The sequence below is a fragment of the Nanorana parkeri genome, unplaced genomic scaffold (assembly GCF_000935625.1).
Source record: "Nanorana parkeri isolate BGI_ZX_2015 unplaced genomic scaffold, ASM93562v1 scaffold1121, whole genome shotgun sequence".
Lineage (NCBI taxonomy): Eukaryota > Metazoa > Chordata > Amphibia > Anura > Dicroglossidae > Nanorana > Nanorana parkeri.
The window spans coordinates 175,150-198,915 of NW_017307389.1; the positions used below are offsets into that span (position 1 = coordinate 175,150).

The 23,766-nt window shown below is 41.1% G+C and overlaps 1 protein-coding gene across 1 annotated transcript in view; it reads left to right on the forward strand.

Moving 5' to 3' along the window:
• EXOSC7 (exosome component 7) overlaps positions 1 to 16,524 on the forward strand; it is a 26,776-nt gene extending 10,252 nt beyond the window's left edge. Inside the window, exons 4-8 of the mRNA XM_018567968.1 lie at positions 4,166 to 4,331; positions 8,343 to 8,413; positions 10,528 to 10,651; positions 13,613 to 13,768; positions 16,368 to 16,524. Of these exons, the coding sequence (XP_018423470.1) occupies positions 4,166 to 4,331; positions 8,343 to 8,413; positions 10,528 to 10,651; positions 13,613 to 13,768; positions 16,368 to 16,472 (622 nt within the window). The 3' untranslated portion in view covers positions 16,473 to 16,524. The remainder of the gene's footprint in view (positions 1 to 4,165; positions 4,332 to 8,342; positions 8,414 to 10,527; positions 10,652 to 13,612; positions 13,769 to 16,367) is intronic.
• The last annotated feature ends 7,242 nt before the right edge of the window (positions 16,525 to 23,766 follow it).

Consider the following 23,766-nt stretch of genomic DNA (forward strand, 5'->3'; position numbering starts at 1 on the left):
AGAAAGAGAGGAAGGAAAAAAAAACGGGGGGGAGGAGTTTGCCTCTTAACACCCCACTCTCCTTCTCTGTCACTTCAACCTCTTGCTCCAAGATCAGTGATTCATACTTGTTTTATAGTTATGATAGAGTTCTAACAGTGTTGGCTTTCTTCCACTTTCTCACGCTTTTGGTCTTATTGTGTGCAGAAGTGTATGACTATAGTAGGCCCCCCTAGACTGTACCTTTTGTGGGTAGGGTCTAAACTGAATGGTTACGGGAGTTCTAAAGTCTCAGCATACATTATTCAGTTTTAACAGGAGCATTGTAATAAGAATACATAATGGAGTTGTTTTTGATTATGCAATCAAAGTTTACGTGAAAAAAAATCCCTTTTATGTAGTGAGTGCTGCCTTCTGTCCCTCTATTGCTTTCAACAGCATCCTGGATCCCATTGTGCTTTGCATCTTTTTCTTTGCTGCTTGATGTGATACAATCTCAATTCCTCAAGGACATATAGCCCATAATGCATTGCTTCCAGCAAGCATTGATTATGTTGCATTATTCAGATGTTGAGTTGTAGTTCAGAAGGCAGGCTGTGTAAGAGTGGTGATGCAAGAAAGTGCATATTCACAGGGCTGAGTGAAATTGTGTCAGTGCATTGTGGAAGTAGACACCTCAGTAATAGCTCTTAAATCTTGAAGTGCTTTCTCCAGATCACCTACAAAGGGGGATTTTAGACTATGGATTTTTTTGGCACCAATATAAAAATGGAAGTTTAGGGATTGTTCATACTGTTTACCAAGAGGCTTTTCGGGTTGTAGATGCCATTTCCGGTGACTGGGTATCAAACCAGAATGAAGCATTATCCATTTTGCATTTGCTTACATATTCTAAATGAAGTTGGAAGTCTAAATGAAGAGGGAGCAGAAGTCAACTTAATTGCTCCAATTTGGCCAAAGAGGACCTGGGACAACGTGCTAAGTCTGATGTTAGCGGAAGACCCCTAAATGCTCCCTGTTTTGGAAGATCAGGTTCAGTCTCATCTGAAAGTAGTATGACTGTATCTAATAGCCTGGCGTTTAAGTAGAGTAACTGAACTCTGCAAGCTGTGGCTACAAAAGCGCAGGCAGAGGGCAAAGGACACCAGTATTCCCTGTGGTCTCCCTGAAGCTAATCTTTCCCCCATTACAGATTACCATGCCTTGTTTCACACTGTCTGTGTGGAGGTGATCATCTTGGAAGAGACAGGGTTTTGCTTCACTAAATTTCACTGTAAACCTCTTGGGCCTAGCAGTCAGAGGCAGCAGTGCCTTAGACCTCACACTCTAGATATATAGCTATGAAGCTGTAAGCACACTTACACAGTCGCATGCCAGGAAGTGCAATGCTATTTTTCAAGGGGAATTTAGGACAAAAGGAGTAATTTTCAGGGTACTGCTTGGACATGTTATATGTAACATGTCAGAGTTAACATGTGTTCCCTATAACATGGCAAATCAATGTTTTTGTTCAGTCCCACTTTGAAATTACGGTTCTCTCAGAAAGATATAATTCATTTAAAAAAGAAGTAAAAAAACTAGTGACATCTACTATGCACTTTACAGTTTGAAGTGTTTATTTCCTCTCCATACTATGATATAGTTAACGTAACAATGTTTTCTTTACTACAGAAGAGTCTTCATAAGGATTTACCCTTGGTACACTAATAACGCAGATTCTGCTACATGCTGCCTTAATACCAAAAAAGCATTGGTACTTTCGTGGCTAAAGATCTTCCTTGGTGCAGATTTTTGTATTCATCCTTCGATCTGCTTGAGATGCCCATTGGGAACCCTTACCTAATAATCAGTTTTGACAATGTTAGCATATGGCACAAAGAAAAGAACGGCTGATAGATGGGTTAGGATATGCTGAGGTTGTTCAACTCTTTACTCATTTCCATCGCTAAGTTCAAAAACTCATTCCACACGTGATTCCTACCTCTTGGACCAATTTAGAACCTGCCTCAGTTTGGGGAAACCGTAAAGTCTATGTATAAGACAACACTTTTTCATTCAGTTTTGAATAGAGTAGGATAGTGTTGGGCCCACTGCCAAATTTGTATTGCTATCTGTTTTTGCCGGGAAGATTTACCCCTCCATTTGACCTGGTGACCATTGTCACTGAGACAGAAAATGAGGGGAGAGCCTATGTTTTAGGGCTCATTCAGATGGGCGTGCATGCTTGTCTGAATGAGCCCTAAAACATAAAATGATCCGATCCCGGAAGGGATGGGTACTGCGTGTAATTGTGCGCAGTTGCCTTTTCTTCCCTATGGGAGGATGCGGCTGCACTTAATTATGCATGGTCACATGCACACGCAATTACACGTGGTAGCACGCATACCCAGACCCGCACAGCTTTGAAGGTGCGGTTGTGTGTCTCACCTTGTGTAAATGTGTTCTGCCGTGTCCTCCAATAGGGAAGAACAGGCTGCTGCAAGCAATTACACGCAGTACCTGCCCCTTCCGGGATTGGGTCATTTTACGGGTATGCACGCCCACCTGAATGAGTCCTTAGAGTTTTCACCAGGGCAAGAAGTGAAAGGAAAACATGCAATTGGGGAAAATGTTTGGATGGCAACTGTCTAAGATGGGATTTCCCCTTACTTTGTGAAGATTTCCTTCTGTGTTTAGGAAATGAAAATCTCCCCATGGGGACACAGACAGCAAATGTATAATCCGATGGGGTTTATAACTCTTCCATACTCAACCCAAATCTAAAAAAAAAAACGTTTTGGCTTTACATACACTTTATTTTAGTAAAAGAAATGTCTTTGAACAACTGTGTGATAGTGCCCTCTAATGTTCAGAAGTGTTCGATCATAGAGAGTTTGCTCATCATCCATGGAATATTTTATATTGAATAAGGATATTATTTTTAGTCCAGTAAAGTTTTAAATGGGTCTGAACTTGGATCTGTTTGACAATTTTATTGATTTTTTTTGGCTAAAGGTTTTTTTTTTCTTAGACAACTATTATGTACTGTGATTGTTCAGATGTAAACAGAAAGTGAAATGACTTAACATGATGTAAGTGGGTCATTTGAGTGTTTCCAGCTGAGATTTAGCAATTTCCTTTAGTGCTCATGTGCCAGATTATTATCTCAGTGTCTTTCTTTAATAATTCCCTAAGGGTAAGCTATCTTCAGCCTGTGATTATCAATCCAAATGAAGCTCACACTTGGGTCATGTCTTAATACTGTGAGAAACGTTTGAAGTGTATTACTGGTTGTGTGCAACAGCTCACTGTAACTTTTATTTAATATAATATCCCATGCATGTTATTAATTGCATATTACAACAGGGCTGGACAAATCCCAGGTGCCATGTAGCCAATCTTCTTCAAAAATCACAGCTGGCTCCTAGTTTTTGAGGTTTTCTCCAGTTTTTATCAATTGAGCTGATGCCTAAAGATATCCTGCTGGCTCCTGGATTGGACAGACTAGCTTCTAAGCTTCATATTAATTTGTCCACCCCGCATTAGAAAAAGTGGGATACAGGACATGTCGCTTCACTGCATAATGAACACACAGTGCATTCAGAGTTTCTCATGGCTCTTCAAGTGGAAAATCCATTCAGTAACTTATAAAATAACAAACATCTCATGCGGTTATTACAATAGCAAGCTGAATTATAAAAGACCAAAGTGTTAGATCATGGTCCATACAACTCAATGTCTAACCTAGGGACTGGGAGAGGACCTAATTAATGCTATGTGAGCACCCGGTAACATAATTATAGCCACAAGTATTTAGAAAGGGTCCTGCTTGCAACATCAAAGGTAGAAACTAAGTCGCATGTGGCACACAAGCCCATAATACATAAAATCCTTTAAATCATCATGAATACAGCATAATTGGTACGTTGGGGCACAGTGAAAGCTCTCTGCTAAAAGTCTATCCCGTCACCTTTTTACTATATGATGCATGAGCAGAACTTGGAAAGCAGGGAATATTAAAAACAATTTACATTGAGCATATGTGTATTTGTAGTAGTTGCAAGAAGATGTACTTCACCTCTAAGTCATCCAGGCAGATGTTGAAAAGACAGCAGAATTGCCTGCCTCCCATATGTAAATCAGTTTAGTTCCCTTTTTTATTTAATTTTTTATAGATTTATGTGATAGAATTGTTGTTGTCTTCTAGCTCAGCAAATGCGACTCCAGAGTTTGAAGGTCGTGGGGGAGAAGAGCTTGGCACAGAGATAGCAAATATGCTGTACAAGATATTTGAGAACAAGAGCAGTATTGACCTTGAATCCCTCTGCATTTTGCCAAGAGAGCATTGCTGGGCCCTTTATATTGATGTTCTGGTAAGTAAAAGGCAACACAGTGATGCAATTAAAGAGAATGTATAGTGCAGTGGTTCTCAACCTGTGTAACCTCAGGACCCACATTTGTCCTTGGTCATTAAGTCACGACCCAAGTCGCACTGCAATTGAACACACGGCATTAGGGTACCATGCATTCCGGTGTGGGTGTACGAACTGTGGGTGGGGGTGCGTTTGCAATACCATTTGAATGAATGGCAATGTAACACACCTCCCTCACCAGACTGCACAGTAGGTGCTATTGCACGGTACAGTGCCGTTAATGCACTGTACTAGTGTGAACGGACCCTCCAAAAACACTGACACACACACAACTACAGACACACACTCAGACAGTCTCACACACACATACACAGTCCACCCAGTCTCCCTACCTTATGAAAACTGGAGTGAATCTTCAGCCTGTACAGGTGCAAGGAGGCAGAATGTGATGTCACTCCGGTCCAGGCACCTCTATATGACATGTGAGAGAGTTGTAAGCAATGCACATATGAATGGAGCTGCCTCGTGGCCATAGCCCCATCCCACCTCAAGCTGACACTCGGCGCCGGGCAGCATATTTTGAATGGCTGCTTGGCACAAGAACTGACAGTGCTGCGCTAGGGGGACGCAGAGGAGCCTCTTACCTAGAAAAGTGTAAATCAAGCGATGACCCACTGAACACAGCAGTTGAGAACCAAGAGTATAGTGGATAGGTACACATTTAAAAAAAAAAATTTTTGGTCAGTCTACCAAATGTTTTAATGTTTTACTTTTTTTTTCAATTAAAGGGACACTAAACTCCGGAATTAAATCTCACAAATGCATTCAAGTACCTTAACTATTAACAAAATTGTATCTTATTTATGTATCACTCGGCTGTAGATCCTCAAATCATCTCTGAATTCATGCGGACAGTGTCCTTCCTTCTGGAGTGTGGCTACTTTTCTTCCCTATGGTCCCTGTGTGTTGAAAAGTAGTCACCTCTCCAGGCTCACTCCTGTGATAGACTATCATTTCAATACAAATTAGTAAACTAAACATGAGATTGTAGTCCATTATGCGAGCGAACTTGGAGTGGTGAATATATCACAACACATGCTGGGAGTTCAGCACAATAGGCAACAGGGAGAAAATATTCTTGTTTGCCAGGGGTCTTGATGAGAATTTAGAGGAAAATGTTTCCGTTTGCATTTAAACTGACCACAGTAGTTAGCTTGATTGTGATTTCTGTGAAAGGTAATTGCTGTTTATTGGATCCTTATGCTTCTTCAAGTCATACAGTATACAATGGGGAAGTGAAATCTCCCAAGTCATAGTTGTTAGTGGTGGAAGTGTACTCGGACACAACATTCCTCCCTCTGACACCTAATGGCCTCCTTATAAAGAATAAAAAATAAAGAAGATTGGAAAATATGGGCTTTCACTAAAATGTTTGATGTACTGTGTGTTTATTGAATTCCAGATTGCATCAGCTCTGCGCAGTGCCACAACTCAATGCCTCATGATCAGATTGCAGACCTGTAAATGGAGAACTGTATAATGTATTCTACAAGTATACAGATACTATGAAGTGTTGACACAGATTTTAAACCCTCGAGAACTGGTCCTGTTACATTGCTAGATTATTACTGCATCTGGCAGGCACTTGCTGTGCAATATTAAAGTGACACTAAACTCAGGAGTGAAATCTTCAAAATTAATTCAAGTGATTCAAATCATCTCTGAATTGGTGCTGACACTGACCTTCCTTCTGGAGGGGGGCTGCTTTTGTTCCCCATGGTGCCTGTATGTGTTGTAAAGTTGTCACTGCTCTAAGCTCGCTCCTGTGATGGACTACAAATCCCCCCCCCCCTCCCCTGTTCAATCCTCCAGCGCTGACTGGCGGAACGGGAAGGGGCGGGTACAGCTGGCTCTGCCTTTTTATATAGGCAGAGCCAGCTGTCACTCACACAGCTGGGTGGATACAGACAGTAATGTCGAGATCCGTCCCGGCTGCGGCGTCTCGGTATACTGAGCTTAGGGTGATGGGAGGACGCTAGTTTGTGTCCTCCCGTTAACCCTTAGGAGAACTATGGGGAAAAGCCCTGACCCCATAGTTCTCCTTTTTAAGGTACTTTAATGCATTTTTAAGATTTAACTCCTGAGTTTAGTGCAACTTTAAGAGGTTATCCCAGAAAATAGAAATTCATTCATTGAGCCTCCTTGTAAAAAAAAAAAAAAACAGGGGACCCAGAGCCACTTTTAATACCTGGCAGACAGAAATATGACAAATAAAATGCATTGGTTCCGTATATGGAGGTTGTATTTTACGGTCAAATAGCAGTGCCAGACATCACTAGCAGTACGGTGTGTAAAATCTATGATTACATCTCTGTATCCAGAGAAAACACTAGAGCTACAGCTACATAGCGACCCCCTCCATGTTGCTAAATGAGGTCCTGACTAAATGGGATTTTCCTAATTTTAAAATTCATAGCAGGTAACTATGGATCATAGCATAACCGTACTGCGTACCATGAGGTCCTTCCCTTACTGTGTCTCTTGTATTCGCATCATTATGCATTTTATTCATGTATAATGAAGGTTTGTATGCACATAATGAATTCTCCCTTCGCAAGATTATCTCCCCAAGCAGAGTAGTTTGAAAAACACTGACTTAGACCACCTGTTGCAGATATATGAAAGAGATAAAAATAACTTGTATGCAAAATGTAATTGGCTCTTTATAGTTGGTAATTTCATTATTGTTTGTTCATAAAAAGCATGATTTAGGCTATTGGTAGTTATAGAAGCATTACAAATGGCCACCTGACTAATTGCTCATTGTGTGTACTTTAATGGAGACTAAAGCTGTGACTATGTTGCTTGAAGAAAACAAATGAAAAATTACCATGTAGATAAGAGTACTTAAAGCATATCTCCAGGAAAAGGGGAAAAAAACACCTCTTACGGAGGGGGCTGACCCCGCACTGCAACGGTTAACTGCACGTTATGGTCTAGGACAACCTTTCTCATCCATGGTGCCTTGTGACTTCCTCAGGGGTGCCTACATCACTTCCTGCATTTAGTGTCACTCTCCAGTGAGAAGCTGATGAAGCAGATCTCTGCTTCATCAGCTTCTGTCTGGGTCCCTAGGTGACATCGGAGGTCTTGGAGACCCCTGATGTCTCCATAAAGAGGACCTGTTTGGTGAACTGGCTATTACATAGGGGATTTCTTAATCCACTATGTTATAGCAATAAAGTTGTCTAAAAAAAAAATTACAGCATTAAAAAAAATAAAGGTAAAAAAAATATTCACAAATAATAATTAAAAAAAAAACACACGTTGCATGACGGAATAAACGTCAGTCAAAGTACCGCAGCGCTGAATACTGAAAAATGGCCTGGCCAGGAAGGGGGTGAAACACCCCGGTCTTCAAGTGGTTAAATGTCCTACCAGGCCATTATCTTGCATGAGTATCTGGTATGGATTGGCGAGGGGGGGTTTGCACACAATGCTTTTTACATTTCAGGTTTTTTACATTTTAGCCTGAGGTGCCTTGAGATTTTGCATACTTTTAAAGGGTGCCGTGACTGAAAAAATGTTGAGAAACTGGTCTATGGGAGCAGTGTAAAGGAATTTTATTTATCTGATCCCCGGTTCTGCAGGCTCCAAGTCTGGCCCCTGCAGCCTCTTTGCCCCGCAGTCGGAGGCACACTGCCATCCTCATGTACAGTGCATGGCCAATTGCCCTGCATCATAAGTGAAGAGGGCAAGGTGGGTGTCCACTGCTGAAGGAGAGGGGATCAGGGAGGTTAAATGTATTTTACACAGTTCCCCTAGACATAAACAGGCAGTTACTCCTGCACTGCAAGTTTTTGGGGGGGGAGTTTACCTGGAGATAGGCTTTTATTGCATTTTACATGTTGCTCAGGATTAGAAAGGATGCTTCTAGTGTTTACAACTTCTAATGATATTCTTGTGTTTTAATAGCGCACTTTTTCTGTCTTCTTTTTGGGGGGGATTCAGCTTTTAGAGTGTGGTGGAAACTTGTTTGATACCATATCCATCGGTGTTAAGGCAGCAGTATTTAATACAAGGTAAGAGCAATACAATTTGTACAGATTATCCTTAGTTTTTGTTTCTGCACACATTTTAATTTGTTTTGATTTGTTTTAAAGATTGAAAAAGATTTTCATTATTGTATTTACGTCTGTTTTCAGATAAGTCTGTTTATTTTAGTATATCTGATATGCTTGGTACTTTAAAATTGTTACTGATGAAGGTCATCAGTTTATTTATTTTTATGTTTTATACGTGTATTTTGTTTTAAGGTTTCACTTAGTTAGAAGTTTTTCTGTGTTCCTTTTCGGAATGTCTAAATTGCATAAATTAACTGCATTGTTTATTTTTCTTATTTAAAGTGATTATTGACCCCTTAAGGGACAAGCTTCAGATGCTTGTCTTTCAGTTAAGGACCAAAACAATAGTGCATGTGTCCACATTACAATCGAATTGCGTCATATATAATCTATACACATTAGGTACTAAAGATACCAAAAGTAATACAGTCCTCAAAGTTAGCTTGACATAAATACTCAACACGTTTCGTGATATTGCTTCTTCAAGAGTCCTTTGAATCCACAAATAGATAATGACATGTTAATGCCATGTGACATATCAGAAGATACATAACATTCATATTCTAATCACCGTCCAAGTACAACTCCATCTCTTTAGCCTACTTAACTAACAGTCTGTGGTCAATCAGCATCATCCGGCACCCGCAAACAAGGCGGGAAGGGGTGGAGCAGAGGGGAAAATGCAAAATACACTATTGCTTTATACGATTTTCTCTATATATCCACATAAACTTACAGATAAGGTTTGTGCTGTATTAATTTTGTGGTACAGTATTGTCATCTCTTCATGAATAATCTCAGTAGCTTTTGATTTGCTGTTTTGTGGAGTAAGAGAACATCAGTTGTAATATGGCAGGCAGGCAAAGCGAAGAATGCCTGTGATGTTCTACGGTGCCCTGCTGAACACTTGAAAGCAATAGAATCCACATGTTCTTCCTCGGAATCCCTTTGTTGTAGTCCTCGTTGGGATGGGTGTTTATCCAGTAGGCAGTGGGTGAAATTCTGAAATCTTGTGTTCTCCGGCATATGTGAAATACTGCACAACTGAAAGGATGGTGGAAGGCAAAAAATGTGTTTTCAGGAGTTGTATGCGTAGAACTAACTTTAGTTCCCCTTTATGACGTATTGCTACCTACTAAACATGTTTATTGTGGGAACAAAACACTTTTTTTTTTTTTTTTTTTTTTTTTTTTTTAAACCACAAAAAAGGTGATAGTGCAAAACCCTTGTTTTAAAGGGACACAAATGTAAGGACTAGATTCTTCACAGTTAGAGCTGTGAAAATGTGGAATAGACCCCCCCCAGGAGCTAGTTCTAGCGAGCTCAGTTAACTTTTTAAACATCAGGATTGGTAAATGCACAGAATATTACTGGATATTGAGTTCTTATAGGTATATTAAGCACCAGGGATTGTTGATCCAGGGAATATCCGATTGCCTTTTGGGATCAGGAAGGAATTTTTTCCCCCTGTTGGAGCAAATTGAACCATGCTTTTTATAGGGGTTTTTTTTGCCTTCCTCTGGATCTACACAGTGGGTGGGTAATTGAGGGCACAGCGTTCTGTTTAGGCTTTTCTTCTTTTTTTTTTTTTTTTATATCTATAGGTTGAACTTGATTGGACATGTGTCTTTTTTTTCACCCTGACTAACTATGTAAGGGTACATTAACAGAAGAGCCCCTAGTTCCCTTAAGAATCATACCGTGCCATCATATACAGAAATTGACTGGGTGTTAAAAAGAAAAACAAAAAAAATATATTGAGGAATCTCCATTTTGGCAGCTTAACAAAAATGTTAATTGCATTGCAAGTCACCTCATTAAACATGTTTACCTGCTCACACCATCAACTGCTAGTATAAAAGCTGTATAAAAATAAATGCTAGTGTGTCATCACCTTTGACGTCACCCGGTGACAGTGAGAAATAATGTGGTTTATTTGTATAAGGAAAATATGGATGTCTCCGTCTCTTACTAAATAGAGGGGTCAGGTGGAGTAGTCCAGTCATTAAAAAAAAAAAAACGAAAACCTTTTATATATAGTTTAACATATTCAATGTTTGATGTGTAACCAGGATACCTAAAGTGAGTGTTTTGGAAGATGATGAGGGAACTAAAGAAATCGAACTGTCAGATGATCCTTACGACTGCATGCGGCTCAATGTAGAAGGTGTCCCGTGTATTGTCACATTAAGCAAAGTAAGTATTCCTGCAATTTACATTTACATCTGTTTTTTTTTTTTTCTTTTCTTTCCACTGACCTGGAATGAGCAGTGGATTATAACTTCACGTGGTTTCTAGTGCACAGGAACTCCAAGCAACATCTAGAAATCATTAAAGGATAAGTGCACCAAAATTGATATTTTGCTATAGGTGGAACCTGGTTGGCAATCTTGTTTGTGTTGGATCTCCCTGCCATAATCCAGGACTCTTGTTACTCTGCACCTGATCATTTTGCATGTTGCTCACCCAACTGTGCTTGTTTCCCTTTTCTCTTGTTGCATTCCCCCCACAATGTAAAATAGAGTTTATGCTTACCACACCAGGTGAGAAAACCCAAGATCTCCATCACATGTATCTCTGCAATAAAGTACATGAGAGATATAAAAAATGGTCAGGTGGTTTATTATTTATCCAGCAGCTACCAAAAGCTGTGGTATCGGGACAGGGTGGACTGACCTTTTAAACATCAAATGCTATTCATGAAATTGTCCTAGTGTAATATAGTTAGAAAATACACTACATTTTGGCTTAGTATATGTTTCTATACTTCAGTGATTTTTTTTTAAAGCTTCTCACACTGCTTCTTTGTAAGGCAACCTCATCTTGTGTGTAACCATGTGACACATGCAGAATCACATGCTTACACACAATGGGTTGAACCTGATGGTCCTGTGTCTTTATTCAACCTCAAATACTATGTAAAGCGTGGGAATGAGGCTGCAGCTGACCCAATGGCATGTACTGGCTTGCTTATCTATTTACTAGCTTCAGTCAGTAGATGGAGCTCTAAAGAAGTCTTGGCAGCTGAAATCTTGGCTGTTATGTTAATACATTTGAATGACTTAGAGCAGTGGTTCTCAACCTTTGTAACTTCAGGACCCACATTTGTCCTTTAACACATTTGTCCTTTGGTCATTAAGTTGCGACCCAGGTCACACTGCACACACACATACAGTATACACTCCCCCAAAAAATGTTTTTTTTTTGTTTTGTTTTTTAAGATCCACCCTCCCTACCTTACGAAAACTGGAGTGGATCCTCGGCATGGAGTCCAGTGTGGGCTGCTGTGCTGTGACGGAGCGCCATCTGTGTGTGGATTGCTTGTACAACCCCCTTGCGTGCCCTTTACAGATGCCTGGAGCCAGAACGTGATGTCACTCTGGCACCGGAACCTCTACAGGACATGCCAGGAAGCTGTAAGCAATGCATGTATGGATAGAGCTCCCTCGTGGCCATAGCTTCATCCCACCCCACCTTAAGTTGACACTCGGCTCTGAGTAGCATATGAATGGCTGCTTGGCAAGAGAACTGACAGTGCTGCGCTAGGGGAAGGTTGAGAAGCATCTTGCCTACAAAAGTGGAAGGCACTCTGACCCACTGAACATGGGGTCGCGACCCACTTTTGGGTCACGACTCACCAGTTGAGAACCATGGACTTAGAGGAAGGACAAACTCCCCTCTGCTTTGCCAGCTAAAACATGATGTTTGCCATAATGTGCTAGCATGCACAGCATATTAGCACATTTTGACCGACTTACCTTGTAAGCTATCCCCTCCAGCGCTGCGATTCAACGCTCTCCTCCGTCACTAGGTCTTCCATTTTCACCTGGTCTTCTTTTCAGGTTCAGCCTCTTCAGCCTCTTTACTGACTATGCACAGGATCTTGCCAGGCTTGTGTACTTCCCTGCTAATGCGCAGTATTCTGACTCCAATTGTTGAATTAGTGATTTATCCCTTCCTGAGACCTCTAGGCCTGGCCTGTATAAGCAGATATAATCGCCCGCAGACAATCTTTATCAGATAGCTGAACTCACTAAATAAATTTTCATCCACGAAGATCTTTATTAAATGCAGCAGGTTACTGACAGACAACAGGATGTAGAAGATGGATGAAAAGGCGGTATTTCTAGGTCAAAAGATGATGATGCCTTCCTCCTCCATGAGAGCATGAATACATGTGGCCGGCAATATGGCCAAATGAGACCCATATGGAGAAGGAGTAGGAAATGCAGAAAAAAGAGGTGCATTAAATAAAATGACCACAAGATGACCGTATATGAACCAACTATACTACACACAATACATGATGACATACTAACCACATGAATACCTAATTCACAATAATATCAATATTAACTATTACTATGCATTCTCATTCAATAGCTTTGACAGCACACGCAGCTCAGTGCACCCACACACTGACAGGCAGTAAGGCATCAATTATGACCAGAGACATACAGAGTCTCTTGTCATGAAAACCCTACCTGTCAGCATTTTTTCTTTTTTCTAACTTCAACTTTAAGTAAACATGTCTCAAACCTGGTTAATTGGGCATATATTGCAAACTGCATCTTAAAACGATCAGCAGATCCCAAGATCTATGTAGCTGAGGTTGAGCTTGGCCCAACCCACTCCCCTTCCTATAGATCAGTAGGTGGGTGGGAGGGAGGGATGTGGCTGAACTCTGATTATAAAAGAAAAAGGTCAAGCCAATGTAAAGTCAACTTCCTCTATCTGCATATGTCAGTCCCTTTTAACATTCAGCTTTTTAAAAAAAAGATAAGGTTTGCTTATGCGTTATTTTCAGTTCAAATTTCTGAGGTTTGCAACAGGCTTACGTTAACTTTATGTACTGTGCTTTTTCAGTCCAGCAAGCTAGGCTAAATCGAAGCACAGACATGAGGTAATCATGGTTCGATTTAGTCAATGCAGACAGCCTAAAATTCCTTTTCCTTTTTATATCCTATAAACGTGTTCTTGGCCCATAGACCTGCAGCGGGCACTGCCTGCATATTTGTTTTCCGTCCTATGCCTGTGGCAAATGTTTGGGTTTTAAGCTGTTTTATAGATGCCAGTCAGTTTCTGTATTGGAAGAAATATATATTTTTTGTTTTTAAATCCTTTTTTTTTTAAAAGGTCTTACTTTGTTTTCTACAGATAGGTCACCGACATGTGGTAGATGCCACCCTGCAGGAAGAGGCCTGCTCCTTGGCCAGTGTACTTGTTGCTATAAACAGCAAAAGCACCCTGACTTGCATGAGAAAAATGGGCAAAGGAAGCTTGGATCCTGAAAGCATCTTTGAGATGATTGAGGTAAAGACGTTCAAATATAATTCTGTGAAATACTATACGTTTCATACTTCCATACCGGCATATCCTAAATCAAGTAGTAGTTAAAGCGGCACTAATACTCCAGCTGTCACTTATTTCTAGTACCTTCTGCCAGAATAGCGCACCTCGAAAGAGCTTGTGGGACTGACCAACATTAGTTCCTAACTCCAGTGGTTGTCCTCACGGAGAATGAAAGCACCACTCCATTAGTATGTGTATAGTTCTACTTTGTGTTCAGTTAAATTATCCGTTGTCTTTCGGGGGCTTTATGAATCCTCCTTCATCAGGACTGGGGTATTGATCAGGACTGGGGTATTGATCAGGACTGGGGTATTGATCAGGACTGGGGTATTGATCAGGACTGGGGTATAATAGGTTAAAGTCATGTCAAGTTATGTGACACATAAAATGCTAACATGGCACTGGAAGATGCCTGTTCCAGCTCAAGTAATGCTGCATCTACTAGCCGAGTGGGTATTCCACTTTTTTCTTTGATTTGTTAAGGATTGCCTTAAAGCCCCCTTAGGAATAAAGAACTGGCCAGTCTGTGGGAGGAGTTTGATATTTTGACAGCAGGTTTAGAAAAATATATAATAAATACAGGATAATGGCATAACTGAAATCTGAATTAATAATTATTATTTTTTCTGTTGGACATTCTATTCACAGTGCCATAGCGGAATAGGTCCAGGATGCAGTTCTCATGATTAAACTGGAAATGGACATTGGGCAGATGACTGGTGTTCCTAATGGAGACATCAGGAGTCTATTAGACCCCTAATGTCTCTCCTGTCAGACTGTGCTGTTTACCGGCTTTTCAGCTGGGATTTTGACAGATCTGAACTGGCAAATGCTCAGCACTTCCAGGTTAACACTCTGCAGAGGACATCAGGAAATGGATGTTAATATCCTTAATATCCTCTCACTCACCATCCTGATGCTGCATGCTGTGCTTCCATGCTGCCAGGAGGAGCTGGAGAGCCGGGGAACCACGGAGGGTTGGCACAGTCCCAGTACTGTAAAGGTGATCAGGCGGCTCTACAGCTGCCCATATCACTTTTACCTAAATTCTGGAGCCTGCTGAGAAAGATACATGCTCAGCTTGTTTTGACTTTTTCGATTGCTGGGCATACAAGACACGCCCAGAGAGCTCCGCTGGTTAATTATTGACCATCTCCTGGAAATGCTGGTTACCTGGTCATCACTGCTTTGAGCACTTTGCAGTTACCGACTTTAAAGGAGAACTATGAGGTGAATGATTTCCACTCAATTTCATAGTTCGAGCCGACGTGTGACAATGGAACTGTCACATGTTGGCTCAATAGATCGGGAAGTGAGCGAACACATACCGTCGCTCGCTCACTTCTCGATCATGTCCTTGCAGAGAGCCCTGACTGTCACTCACGGCTCCCTGCAGGGATTTCCCCACTCCGATCCTCCAGCGCTGACTGGCGGAACGGACGGGGGAGGAGGCGGGTACAGCTGGCTCTGCCTCTAGATAGGCAGAGCCAGCTGTTAATCACGCAGCTGGGTGGATCTCGACAGTAATGTCGGGATCCGTCCCAGCTGCGGCGGTCTCAGTATACCGCAAGCTGTAGCTCGCGGTATACTGAGCTTTGGGTGACGGGAGGACGCTAGTTTATGTCCTCCCGTGACCCTTAGGAAAACTATGGGGAAAAACACTTACCCCATAGTTCTCCTTTAAACATGCATGCTAGAATCAAGAAGTCTTGATTTGCATTATGGTTCCTGTTCAATGATGCAGAAAGTATTGAAATATTACATCAGTATGACAGACAGACAGACAGACAGACAGACAAACAATGTGCATTTTCATGACTTAAAGGATATATATCACCAATCGCAGTCATTGTTTTGCCCCAAGACAGGTTTGCTTTAACTCAGTTTATGTTCACACCATAAGGGAGGTTAGAGTTCTCATAAATATTGAAAATGGACAGCAGCTACTGCATAATGTCTCATTAATGCAATCATTTTTCTAAATTAAAACAGAATTATTTCCCACAGTTTTCACATAACATGAATATTCAGTGACAACATTTCTCATAGAGTTCTGATTTTGAACCAGGTCACTGTATAATAAATCAGACGCACTGTAATATATCCATGCCTTTTGCATTTGGCTACATTTATATTATTCAAATGAGCTATAGACCAGCTAGAAAAATGGTGTCAGGTTGAAAATATTTGCCAGCTCTTTCAGTAGTTTGTATGGGAGGTAATCGCAAGACATCCATACATCTCTATAGAATCAAATTGTATTTTCAAGGGGATCTGAGCTGTGGAAGCTGTGCCCAAGGAGGCAAGCACATGGCAAAGGACTAGTCACCAGTATTGCCCGTAGGATCCCTGCAGCTCATGTTTTCCCCATTACTGACTTACCATGCCCTGGTGTGCGTTTGTGTGGAGATGGCCATCTTGGTAGAAGCACAGGACCAAGAGTAATACTTGTGGAGAAATGGAAAAATACTCTTAGTTTGTCTTTATTTCAGTTGTGCTCTTTATTTCTTATTGTTGAGCTTTGGGAATTTGTGACATATAATCTTTTTATCATTTACAGACAGGAAAACGCGTTGCAAAGTCCCTGCACTCCTCCCTACAGAGTGTGTTAAACCAGGAGGAAAGTATGGGGAAAAAGAGACAGAAAATTGGTTTCCTGAGGTGATCTGTTAAAACATTTTGTGTTTTTTTCCAATAATAAAGAGTTATTTTTACACACGAATTCCCCTTTTTAAAGGGAAACTGTTTTGGAGTCGATTTTTATTTTTTATGTTTCTTATTTTACTCCTGATGTTTGACATCTGTTTTACTACTTAGACAATCTTTGAGCTTTACAAATAAACATTTAATATATGACAAAGGCTTTCCAGAGAAAGTGTGATAGCTTAAGAGACAAGAGCGTTTACCTGCCTTCTGGCTCTGTTTGCTTACTAAGCTGTAATACAAGTCGGTGATTATTAGTCATTCATGTTTGTATATTGCAGCTTGAGCTATCGAGCCCGTAAACAAAAGGCGCTTGTCAACAAGCTGTAACTAGAGATAAATGCATGAAAAGGGGTCTAAAGCTCCACATACTGACTCAAAAATAAGATGAAAAATGTAATGTGCGATATTTCATGTTTCCTTTTATTTCTTTTTTTGTCCTGGTTCTACTAAGGAAATTATGTATAAAACCACTACACACTAATTTTATAAGTTTCTTTTATTATTGTGGTTTTATGAAGTTTACATATTAAACTGCTGATTACCATTTACGTTTCTGGCTTTTCAGCTGGGGCTTAATTTACGCTTTCTGCGTTAAGGGACGGGAGGGGGCGTGGCGGCTCCCCTCAGTGCCTGGGGAACGGTCCAGTGCGATCTGAAAAAATTATTGCATGCATCATTTTTTTTCAGATCGCACTGGACCAGAACGCAGACACTGATGTGCCACGCGTTCTGGTGCGACGATCGCACTGCGGGCAGGGGGCGTGGTTGCGTTGCCATTGTCTTCAACGCACTGCCACGCTCCTGAACGCAGGAAGCCGGCCCGGATGAGCTCCAGTGCGTTCCAGCAGCGAATCGTGCTGAAATGCACTGGAACTGGTGTGAAGCGGCCCTGAATGAACATGCAAAACTTGTTTTGTATCCCACCCCCACTGCTGATTAGTGGGGTTCTTCCTACTTAGGACGCAGCCAAATAGCTGTTATAATAAGGCTTTTGGTGTAGCTCCAAGGTAGATGCCTCTTGCAGAGTTTGAACTCTATTGTGTGCCTGGGGGGGCCAAGCCACATATTTCAGTTAAATGGCAATGTTTTCTAGGCCAGGCTGCACTATATCCAAGAAAGCCACACTGGTATCACATCTAAAAGCTTTTCATCTCTGTTCAAACAACTCATTTTTATGGAATTGTGACAAGCAATTCATTCAGCTTATCATTCTTTACCAAAAACTTAAAGGAGAACTATGACATGAGTGATTTCCACTCACCTCATAGTTCTAAGCCGACCTGTGGCAATGAGACTGTCACAGGTCGGCTCAGTAGATCGGGAGGTGAGCGAACTCATACCGGGTTCCCTCACCTCTCGATCCTGTCACGGCTCTCTGCCGTGACAGGGGAGGGGCTGGATTCCCCTCTCCCCGCTCCGATCTGCCAGCGCTGACTGGCAGAACGGACGGGGGAGGGGGCGGGTACAGCTGGCTCTGCCTCTAGATAGGCAGAGCCAGCTGTCACTCACGCAGCTGGGCGGATCCCGTCATCTAAGTCGGGATCCGCTCCAGGTGCGGTCGTCTCAGTATACCGCGAGCTGTAGCTCGCGGTATACTGAGCTTAGGGTAACGGGAGGACGCTAGTTTGTGTCCTCCCGTTACCCCAAGGAGAACTATGGTGAAAAACACTGACCCCATAGTTCTCCTTTTAATTTTGGTTGTAGTAAGCTGTTGATTTTGCATTTCTGTTACAAGTCAATGACTCTGACATTATTGAAGCCAGTGGGTCAGTGTTATAGCCGGTCAACTAGCATCATTAGAAGGTAGGGTCAGCAATGGGAGTCTGATGGCAGGTTTAAATAAATTGCTGTTCAGCAAGACCTGTATGTTCTTGCTCTTTAGAGGCTGTGTAGGCTCCCAGGAAATGATGTACAGGTTGATCCCTGAATATTACCTGCTGCTTTTAACATGATTGTTTTAACCAACACATTCTGAGAGAGAGATTGACTTGGATCCTTATGAGAGGGGATTAGATCATTTGGAGGTAAAGTAGCAACACAGTTGAGTACTGTCCATGATACTTTTTCTATTTGCGCTTCTCTAAAGAGTTTGTTTGAGCGCTGTGTAATATATCTATTGTATTAATTGATAGATTTGCCCTAAGTTATGGATCAGACAGCTGCTAGGAGTTCTATAAAGTCACTATTAGCGTTGTCTTTATACTTATTTAAGTGTACTAATGTGGCTACAATTGCCTTGGATAGAGTAGAAAACCTCTCCGTCATCTGTGTAGTTTTTGTATCCATTATAGTAATTACTGATGACATTTATTTTTGCACAATATTATCACTGATTATCATTTATGCTCCATTCCTGCTTCTGTGAATATAACAGTTTTTAGTCTGACACTTCAGCAAAGACTGTGACTTTTCTTATTGGTGCTTCAAGGTGATAGAGGCCATGTGCTTTTTTCCCTGCTGCATGCAAATACTTGATAATGTACTCAGACCTGTGAATATTCATGATGTAAGAAAGAATCTCCAAACACTTGGGAAATTTGGTGTTCGGTGATCCTGAAGGAGAATAAAGAAAACCTGTCATAAGACAAGTGCTGTCTTTGCTTTTGAAAATACCTGCTGGCTGGATGGAATTCTGATCCTCTGGCTTCAGTGCTTTCTTAGTCACAGATGCGGAACAAGTTCTGACGTTACTTGGTATGTGCTTGTTTTGGGTAAGTGACTCAAAGTATTGAAGCCAGAGACAGCCAGGCAAGTATTATTTTCAGACGTAGGTCAGCAAAGTTCAAACTTAGCCAGCTCGCACTTGCTTGAGTTTAGGCGGAATGCCCTGAGTGCAACACCTTCTCTATGTAATATTTCTTTGCACAGTGAAATCTCATTAGCTTCGATACTAGTGTCTGATGAATTAGAGTAGGAAATGGGTTTGCCCCTTGGGGATACTTTCCTTCACTTCCTGTCCTGGAGACACAAAGGTGAGGGGAAATCAACTCTTGGACAGTTGTCACCTGAGGAGGTGTAGGCTTACTTGGCTACTTTGGACTCAGGGGGAACAAGGCAACTACTCAATTCTATTCATACCTCAGTCTTTTTTCTTTTGCTCTTTATGGCAGTACAAGGAGACAGAGGCTTTCTTCCTTCCTATACAAAGCTAACACGTACTTAGAACTCTAACCAATCACTCAAAACCCCCTTGAAGACGGGTCTGTTTTACATTATCACATGTTTTTCTATATCTTTGGAAAACTGTTCGAGGTTAGGGGTGTTTAAAACATGGTCAAGCCCTGACCCAGCAGTCTCACATTGGGTAGGGAATTGATGCAATAATCTTCCTAGTAGAGTGGCATTCTTTAACCTTATTTGAAACCCCTTTGTGTAACCATCAGATAATGATGTGCTATGCTGAGTGACTACAGTACCCCAGAGACAAGTTTGCTACCTTATGCCACATGTAAGATGGCTGCTCTACATTGGAGCTCACACTGCCCTTCGTTGTGGAGGGTGGCTACTTTTGTTCCCTGTGTGTGTGTGTGTGTGTGTGTGTGTGTGTGTGTGTTTTAAAGAAACCACCACTCAAAGCTTGCCCGGTGATTGACTAAAATCTCAATACAAATTAGTAAACTAAACCTGAGATCATGAGAGTGAGCTTGGAGCGGTGGAAACTTTACAACACACACAGGAGCCATGGGGTACAAAAATAGCCACCCTCCAGAAGGAAGGACAGTGTCCGCACAAATTCAGAGATGATTTGGGGATCTACAGCCGAGTGACACACAAATAAGATACATTTTTGTTTACAGTTTAGGTACTTGAATGCATTTCTAAGGATGAACTCATGAGTTTAGTGTCACTTTAAAAAAGGCAGAATGTGCCTACAAACTTCTGGAGAATTGATGTGGCCTGTCACTGGTGAAAAATGTCCGAAAGGACCTTTCTGCTTGCAGTTGACTAGCTCTGGCCAGTAAGGGTCTTGTGAAACTTTTGGCCTGAAGGCAGCACCTACTGTACATTAGAGATTCAACGCCATTGTAAAGAATAATAGGCTTCAGGTATACACTGGCATCAGGTGGTTCAAGCAGCCCCCACCCATGCCAATACTATTAATACCTTACCTGCATTAGAGACATGGCTTTAAAGGTACTTGAATGCATTATTAATGTTTAACTCCTGAGTGTAGTTTGACTTACTTACCCCCTTTTCTCCTATCAGAACTCTTGTATGAAAGATTTTAGAAAAGGATGATATATGGCCATTTTCATTTAATAAAGATTTAGTAGTGAGACATTTTGTGTAGCTAGTGGCCTGTTCAATCCTCCCTTATTAAGCTAACTCGGTACACATATGTGAATGCTGTTTTTAGAGATCCGGAAGGAATGGAATATTTTTACAATGCCACATGTGTTGGCAGCAATCTCCCAAGTGACGCTAGTTTGTCCATTAATGGCAACTACATTTGGTTTAAATAAGAAAAAACACAGTTTATATCAAGTGGATTGTAAGGCATTGACTGCTGCGCATGTGCATGGTGTGCACCACAATATGTGTGTATTATGTGGGGGGAGGGAGGGGTTGTGCTTTTTATTTATTTATTTTTTACACATTTTTTTATTTTTTTAAATAATTTTATATTTCTTTTTACTGTTGGGAGGGCTACGGTGAAATCTCTGGGGTCTAAACAGACCCCTGACATTCCCTTTTGAAATAGAAAAAGAAATTGAGGACACCAAATCCTCAATTTCTTTTTCTGCAGCCTCAGCACTCAATGAATGGGAAGCACTCAGTACAGAGGCTTCCCCACTGTACATTTAGCCCTGCTTGCCCAAAGCAGGGCTAAATGTAGAAAAAAAACTGCCCACCCGGTACCTGGAACTGCATGTACCTAATTCGGGTGATAGGAATTCCACACCCCAGCTGCCCCTCTACTCCCTGCTGCCCCAAGGCCGGGCCTTGGTGGCCTTGTGGGAAATCCGGCCCTGTTTATTGGCCTCTGAGGCACCCATATTGGATTGTGAGAACATAACTGCCACAACAAATTCCCAGAATGTATTGTACTCTCCGGTTTGCCTCCGATCTTGTAACAATCTTGATCTCAGGAACAATAGCAAAGACTGAATTAATTATTGCTGTTCGTTTTTTTAATGGGGGCAGATAGAAACTAAAGTGTGGACAATTACTATACTTTCCAGATGTTTATTTGGACCATTGTGCTGCACTTAAATACTTGTGCTAATCTTATCTTATCTTCCACCACTTTGATGCAACCTATATAACTTTTTTTAAAGGCTTTATATGCAATAAATGCCAATTTTAGAGCTATCTCTTTCCATAACATCTGGTCCAACTCAGCCTACCACCCTCCTTCCTCACCTAATAGTATTTAAAAGCAAACATCACATGACATAGAAAATGATTTAACCTACAGTACTGTGCTATAGTTTTAGGCAGCTGTGAAAAAATGTTGTAAAGTAAGAATGGTTTCAGAAATAAAAGTGTTATTAGTTTATTTGTAGCAATTAAAATGGAAAGTAAATGAACAGAAGAGAAATCCAAATCAAATCAATATTAGGTACACACAGTTTTTGAAGGAACCTGGCAGGTAGGTTGTTCCAAACATCTTGGAGAACTAAGCACAGCTCTTCTGAGCTGTCACAGGTCGGCTCTATTGATCAGGAAGTCAGCAAACACATACCACCAATTACTAACTTCCCGATACTCTCCTCGCAGGGATTCCCCCCCCCTTCCCTCTCCGTTAATTCTGACTGCCAAAATGTGATCAGTACACGGCCAGATTAAAGTTGGGTATACAGGGTTCTGTTTTTTTCGTTCAACCTGCGAGATGCACAAAAGACATAGAACAGATTCCTCCATCCTCGCTTACTAGCATTGATGGACAAATCCCCTGCTGCTGCTGCATTGTATTCTGAAAAGCAGCTGCTGGATGATGTCAGAATGCTCATACGGAGATTGCAGCCCATTGGCCCAAAGCTCCGTTTGGCTGAGAATTTTCCAAGCTTCGATCAGCTGACAGCAGCACCCATGGTACGTATTTTGGCCAGTTCATCAGGAAACTGATTCAATTCAAACCATGTGTACCCGACTTTAGTCTGTGCCCACCCCCATAAATGCTGCTGTACCCAGAAACGGAAAGTGCCTTGACCAGGTAAGTAACAGAATCCATTGAATTAGTCATGATCTTATTTAGGCTGTATGTTTGACTTAATATGCAGTGAAAAGGAGTTTAGAGGTGAGACACACACATTGTAATGCTATAACAATGACTCCTGAAATGTTATTCTAGAGCTCTATGTTCAAGTATGTATTCAAAAAATGATCTTAACATAAGGAAAATAATTATTAAAGTGCTTTTATAGACGGAGAATGTAGAATTGTCCGTTAGACCAGACCAGACAAAATGAGACATGCAGTATTTTTCTGGTCTGGTCTGGTCTGGAACGGACTTCGCTGGTGTGAATAGAGGCCAGAAAAAGCATAGGGATACATTAGGATGCATTTTGGGTCCGGAAACAATCTGGTCTGGTCTGGAAATGATCTGGATTTGGTGTGAATGGGCCCTTAAAAAAGGGGCTGTGCAAAGTTATGTTTACCCTATTTAACTCAAATGAACCCTGTCTGTACTGTGCTGTCAGTTTCAATTATCTGTTGTAAACTAAATCTGAACATTGTTTGTCCCAACAAAGGGTTAAAGAATTAGAGTCAATGTATGTTAATGAGGGAAGCTGCAGTCTGTCACTTAGTTTGTCCCTCTGCTTTTACGTTCAAACTGCTCATAGTAGCCTGAAACCTGCACGAAGGGCTTCACCAAAGAAATGTCTAAAAGGAAAGAAGAAACTAACTAATATATATCTATATATAGATATATATATATTTTAGTTATGTTAGATATGCTGCGTGATTAATACAAACATACGTTGGGGTTTTCTCAAATTTGACTACTGGAACTTTGAAGTATCTTCATTCTAAAATAACTGCAGCACTTCTGTTTGCCAGTAATGATCAATAGATTTCTTCCCTAAAATTATTGATAGACTTCATTAGATTTAATATTGTTTTAAGATGTCTAATCAAAGTTTCTAACTTCTTATACCATAATACTAGCATGATCCAAACCTTTTTTAAACAGGCATATTTGTATTATAATGCCTATTGCTAGGCTTTGCAGAGGTCCAGGAATGCTTTGCTCATGATGTGGAAGGAGTTCCTGAACAGATGTTTTTATTATAGGCGTATTTAATAAA